Consider the following 6,000-nt stretch of genomic DNA (forward strand, 5'->3'; position numbering starts at 1 on the left):
CCACAGGGTCGCTCCACAGAAAAAGATTACCAGGCGTTTCTTCCACGGCGCCAATGGGTGGGTTTGAACCACCAACCTTTCTGTTAATAGTTGAGTGCAAACCATTTACGAACCCAGGGACCTGCACATAGTAGACCAAACCTGTTGCCGTCAAGTCAATTGCAACTCATAGTGACCCTATAGGACAGAGCAGAACTGCCCCGTAGGGTTTCCAAGGAGCAGCTGGGGGACTCGAACCACCGACCTTTTGGTTAGCAGCCAAGCTCTTAACCACTGCACCACCAGGGCTCCTTATCCCTCATCTGCCCCTCAAAATTCTAACACTTCTGGACTGAGGATAATTCTCTTCCAAACCTGACAGGTCAGTCATTCATTCAGTGACTTTTATTGAGGCCTATTCTATGCAGCAAGAACATTCTAGGGGCTGGAGGTACGTGAGTGAACAAAATAAAGAGCTCTGCCTTTCAGAGCTTACGCTCTAGTGGAAGGCCATAAACAACACAGTAAATCACAGATTTGTTAAACACCGATACACGCCATGAGAAAAAGAAGAGGGGAGCTCAGAAAAGTCAAGGCGGGTGTGGGGCTGCAGTTTACTTAAAAAGAGTAACAGAAAGGCCTCCCAGAGCAAGTGAGGGCCCAGCAGAGAGAGGGGCAAGGCATGCAGGTACTTGGAAAGCAGCACTCCAGGCCGAGGGGAAAGGGCAAAGGCTCTAGGCCGGGAGCATCCTGCTGTGTTTGGGGGTGGGGGGAGGGGCTTGCCAGACAACAGTCATCCTTTTCATTTGTTCATTCACTGTTCAACATTTACTGAAGACCTTAAAAAGGCATGGCCCCCACCCTCAAACCCAAACCCACTGCCATCTGGTTGATTCAATTGCAACTCACAGTGACCCAACAGGACAGAGTATTACTATACCATAGGGTTTCCAAGGCTGTAATCTTTACAGAAGCAGCCTGCCACGTCTTTCTCCCAAGGAGCAGCTGCTGGGTTCGAACTGCTGACCTTTTGGTTAGCAGCCAAGTGCTTTACCCACTTTGCCAGCAGGGCTTCTCTCTCTACCCTCAAGGAACCTCTAATTCTAAGGCTGGGGGCTGCAGGGGGTAAAGGGAGCAAAGGCAGCTCTGGCAGAGCTAGGCTCAGGGCCTGTACCCAACCTGGGGTGGTGAAGGTCCCCTGTGGCCCGGGAAAGAGCCTCAGAGACACTCAGCTAGACTAGCCACCAAGCCCGGACTCTCACGCTACAGACAATGCTGGCTGTTGACCTTGCTGACTTTTTTTTTCCCTAGCTAAGTCTTCCAAAGACCAGATTTGTAAAAAAAAAAATTTAATTGTGGATGTACACCAACTGTTTGCCACGTCCTACAGGGCCTCAGACTGAAAAAGTAGATGCCAGGTGGAAAGATCTGGGAGAGGCCACACTAGAGGGAAGCCAGTGAGGCAATGGGGTGAGCCTGGTCTCCCTTGACTTCTGGGAGCTAGGAAGGGATGGAGTAACCCCCAGTTCATGAGGGGTGATCACCTTGTTACACTCACATCTCCACGGCCTCTGGGTGCACTAGGTGCGCAATACTACCAGCACCCTCTCCAGGGCTCAGCCTCAAGCTCCCAGCCTTTGCTAAGAAGAATCCTATGGATTACAAGAGTGAATCCAGAAAGCTCAGTTTCATGGAGGAATTACGGCTGCTCATCAAAAGGTCGGCAGTTCAAATCCACCAGCTGCTCCTTGAAAACCCTATGGGACAATTCTACTTTGTTGGAATTGAGGGCAATAGGTTTGGTTTCATTTTGGGGCGGGGGAGGGGAGAGCTAAGAGATGGTAGCTGTTTTCCCAGCTTAATGGAAGAGCACTCCTTGAGATGGAGTTCAAGGACAGCCCTGTGGAGATCCAGGAAGCATCCCACCCTAGGAGAGCTCAGCCCTGCAGATCATGGGCTGGGAAGCCTGATCAGGCCAGTTCATACTGGTTGGATCCAGATTTAGGCTGAATAGAGAGAATGTGATGGTGGGTGTGTCACCAACCACACTCCCAAAGACCAGAGAGGCGGTTAAGAAGAAGCTGCCCTGGAGAGTCCAAACCAGATTCCTGACCAGAGGACATGGCGGGGGAGGTGCAGGGGACACAAATCCTCCCTGGGCATTGCTTCTCTGTCCCAGGCTCAGGTCCCTGGGTTTGCATCCCCAAAGTTCCCCCCAGGCTCTGTGGCCATTCACCAGACGAGGGCATCCATGTCCCTCCAGTTTCTCTGTACTGAGGCAGTCTTCATCCAGATGTCTCCCTCTCAGACTTCTATTACTCAAGTCAACCTCTCAGGAGGGAGGGATGTGGACAGCTAGGTCAGCTCTGATGCTGAGACTCACTCCATAAACTTAAAAAGAGGGTAACAACTCCCCACAAACACGTCTGTTCAGAAAGAGCCTGGAAAAGCCAGCACCTCTCTATTCCACCCCCTGGCCCAACAATTCAAGCAGTTAATTGGGCTGTCCCCGACTCTGTTCCAGGAAGGACTGCGGGGATCTTAAGGCTTGCTCCTAGCTAGGGTTCGGAAGTTTCTCGGAGCCCTGTGCCCGAGCAGCTTCAGTCAGTAGGGGCTCCACCTATAGAAATGAAGGCAGGAGATCAAACTTAAAAAGCTGCCTCCAGGATTAGGGTGGGTTCCCCATCAGTCCTTTATAAACAGCTTTCCTTTCTGCTTGTTCACTCCCTTCTACCTACGAGGTTTCACTCTGTAATTGGCTGGTTTACTGCCACTCTGAGGGCTCCTGGGTGGTAGAGGTGGGAGGAAAGCCCTGTCAGAAAGAAAGGGGTGTGTGTGCCCTGAGCTTTGAGGCTGGTGAGTAAACCCTCCAAGTTCCTTCCATTACCACCTGAGAGCTGGCCCAGCACCCATGGGAGAAAAAAAAGCTAGGCCAGGGGAAGATTCCTGCCAGACCACAGGAGGGAAGCTCAGGTTTGGCGCCTGGGAGAGACAGAATAACCAAAACTTTATCTGCTGAATAGTCCAAAGTGTTATTTAGCATTGTTCTGGGCAGGTAACCAATAAAAAAAAACCAAACCCGTTGCCGTCGAGTCGATTCTGACTCACAGTGGCCCTATAGGACAGGGTAGAACTGCCCCATAGAGTTTCCAAGGAGCACCTGGTGGATTCAAACTGCCACCCTTTTTTTTTTTTTTTTTTTGGCTAGCAGCCAGAGCACTTGGCCACTACACCAGGGTTTTCAGGTAACCAATAAAAAAAAAACAAAACCAATAAGGACCTCCTAATTCTCCTGCTTCTGCAGACTGGGGGTTCTAAAGATGTTGCTCCCCTGCTCAAAAATCTTCGATAGCTCCAAGCTAACTTACTGTCCCAACTTTGAGGGCTCTTTATCACAGAGCCCCAAACTACTCAGCGGCCCCCACCCGAACCCACCCCACCCCCATCAACCTGACCCAAGACCCATATACTGCTGAACAGGACCGCGTACTTCCCTTCCGCACTAGGTTCTCCGCTCAGGGGGTTCCCTCTAACTCAAGTTCCATGTTGCTCCTCAAAGCCTCCCCATCTTTTTACGTCCCTCCTCAAATGCTCCCTCCCGTGTGAAGGCATCCCGGGTTCTCCAGGCCCTTCTCCACTCCGCCTCAACCAGATGTACAGGCTCTCGGCTCTCAACCTCAATCGTTCGGGTCTCGGCCTCTTTTAAGGCGTTTGCTTTGCTCTATCCTGCTTCCCCAAGGGAAACCCTGGTGGCATAATGGTTAAGTGCTACTGCTGCTAACCAAGAGGTCAGCAGTTCGAACCCACCAGGCACTCCTCGGAAACTCTATGGGGCAGTTCTACTACGTCTTATAGGGTCGCTATGAGTTGGAATCGACTCGAAGGCACTGGGTTTGGGTTTTTGTTTGTCTGTTTGTGCATCCTGCTTCCCCAGCTCCCTGAGGCCTCGCTCTGGCCCTCCAGCTAGAGCACAGGCTCTCCAGGAGCAGGGGCTAACTGTGTCTTACTCAGTCTGACTCACGTGAAGCACACAGCACAGCTCCTGGCAGGCAGCAACGCTAAAGAACTGCTTTTTGCTGCCCTGAATACCGTTCGCCCCGGCGCCACAGGAAGAGATGGGCAGAGGGGCACAGTCACGCTAACCGAATGCTAAGCTCCGCAGACAAAACACGCAAGAGTACAGGAGTGCCGTAAAGCAAGGGGAAGGACGCAGGAGCTCCATCAGACCTTACCCTTCTTGAACTCCTCCAGCATAGCGTCCAACTTGGTGTCGTGGAAGACAAAGTGGACGGGGTGGTTGTAGAAGCGGGTGATGGTCTTGAGGGGGGTGCAGTCATCGGGGTCCACGAAGGCCAAGTCCTTGACATAGAGAATATCTACAATATTGGACTGCTCGTCTTCAAACACCGGGATGCGGGTATAGCCGCTTTCCATAATCTCCGACATAGTGTTGAAGTCCAGGACGGCATCACTCGGGATCATGAAGCAGTCTTGGAGCTGGGTCATGACATCCTCCACGGTTTTGGTCCTTAACTCCAGGGCACCCTGGATCATATTTAGCTCCTCTTTCACGAGGTCGTTATAGGGCTCCGTCACCTTCAGCATCTCCATCAGCTTCTCCCGGTTGTAAACGGTGCCAATCTCCTGGCCCAGAATAAAGTCCAGGAGCTTGCTGATGGGGAAACTGAGAGGGAAAGTGAGCAGCATAAAGAGTTTGGTGAGACTGATGGTGTTGGCGCCCACAGCCAACCCATGCCGGGAGCACAGGGCCTGTGGCACAATCTCCCCAAAGATGACAATGCCAATGGTGGAGGAGGCCACGGCCATGAGGCCAGACCCGATGAGGTTGTCTAAAAGGATGGTGAGGGAGGTGTTGACCAGCACGTTTCCCAGGAGCAGCGAGCACAGCAAGTAGTTGCCCTTGCGCCGGATGGGCTCGATCTTGCGGGCATAGCGCTTCTCGCGGTCGGTGCCGCAGTTCTGCACGATGCGCAGCTCCATGGGGTCCAGGGCCATGAGCCCCAGGTTGAGGCCAGAGAAGATGCCCGACAGCCCCAGCAGCACCACGATGAGGACGATGTGCAGCCAGAGCGGCAGCAGGCTGCCGGCCTCCTGCACCATGTAGAGCAGCGAGTCTTTGTCGGTCCACCTCTGCCAGGGCTGGTCCGGCCCGGCCCGGGTGCACAGCGCGTACAGCTTGACGTTCTCGCTCCTCCGCAGGAACCGGGTCAGCAGCACCAGCACCGCCGACGTGCCCCCGCGGCTGACGTTGACCAGCTGCTGCACCACCAGGTCCTTGGTCAGCTCCGGGCAGCCGCTGGAGTGGCGCGCCGCCTCGTAGTCGTCCAGCTCGGTGAAGGAGATCAGGCCGCTGGCGACGGCGCCCAGGCGCTGGCCGTACAGCCGCAGGCTCACCGAGCTGCCCTCGGACACGAAGATGATGCCGTCCGCGTTCACCCCGCACGACTTGTTGCAGCTCGCCAGCCGCATGCCCAGGACCGTGCCCCGCGGAGGGTCGCCCTGGCCCCGGGCCCCCCGCGCCCACAGCAGCGCCGGCAGCACCAGCGCCGCCAGGAGGAGGCGCCCTCGGCCCGGCCCGCCGCCCGGGCGCCCGCCCCCGCCCTCCGGCGCCATGTTGCTCCAGCTGCGCCGCCGCCGCCGCTCCTCGCGCCCCTCCGCGCAGCCGGCTCGCGGCCCCGCTCCTGCCGCCTCGCCGCCGCCGAGCCAACTGCCCGGGCAGCGGGCCTGACGTCAGGGCAGCGCCCCGCCTGGCCCGCCCGCCGGCGGCCACGCCCCTCGTTTGCATGGGAGGCTCCGCCCCGGAGCGCGCGGCTCGTGCGCCGACCTTAAGGTGGAACGGCGCTGGAGCAGGGCAGGTGCGGCGGGCTCCCGGGTTTAAGGTGGAGCGGAGCAGGAGCAGAGAGCGGCGGCGGGCGCCCGACCTTAAGGTGGAGCGGCGCAGGAGCGGGGAGCCGCGGCGGGCGCCCGGGTTTAAGGTGGAACGGCGCTGGAGCAGGGCAG

The 6,000-nt window shown here is 56.2% G+C and overlaps 1 protein-coding gene across 2 annotated transcripts in view; it reads right to left on the bottom strand.

Moving 5' to 3' along the window:
- Nucleotides 1-5,664, bottom strand: part of CNNM4 (cyclin and CBS domain divalent metal cation transport mediator 4) — a 36,989-nt gene extending 31,325 nt beyond the window's left edge. For both annotated transcript variants that reach the window (XR_007513657.1, XM_049857073.1), the window contains exon 1: nt 4,212-5,664. Coding sequence is in view for 1 of the 2 variants with exons in the window: in XM_049857073.1 (XP_049713030.1) it covers nt 4,212-5,613 (1,402 nt within the window). In the remaining variant the exon portion in view is untranslated. The remainder of the gene's footprint in view (nt 1-4,211) is intronic.
- Nucleotides 5,665-6,000: the final 336 nt, after the last annotated feature.

The sequence above is a fragment of the Elephas maximus genome, chromosome 17 (assembly GCF_024166365.1).
Source record: "Elephas maximus indicus isolate mEleMax1 chromosome 17, mEleMax1 primary haplotype, whole genome shotgun sequence".
Classification (NCBI taxonomy): Eukaryota; Metazoa; Chordata; class Mammalia; order Proboscidea; family Elephantidae; genus Elephas; species Elephas maximus.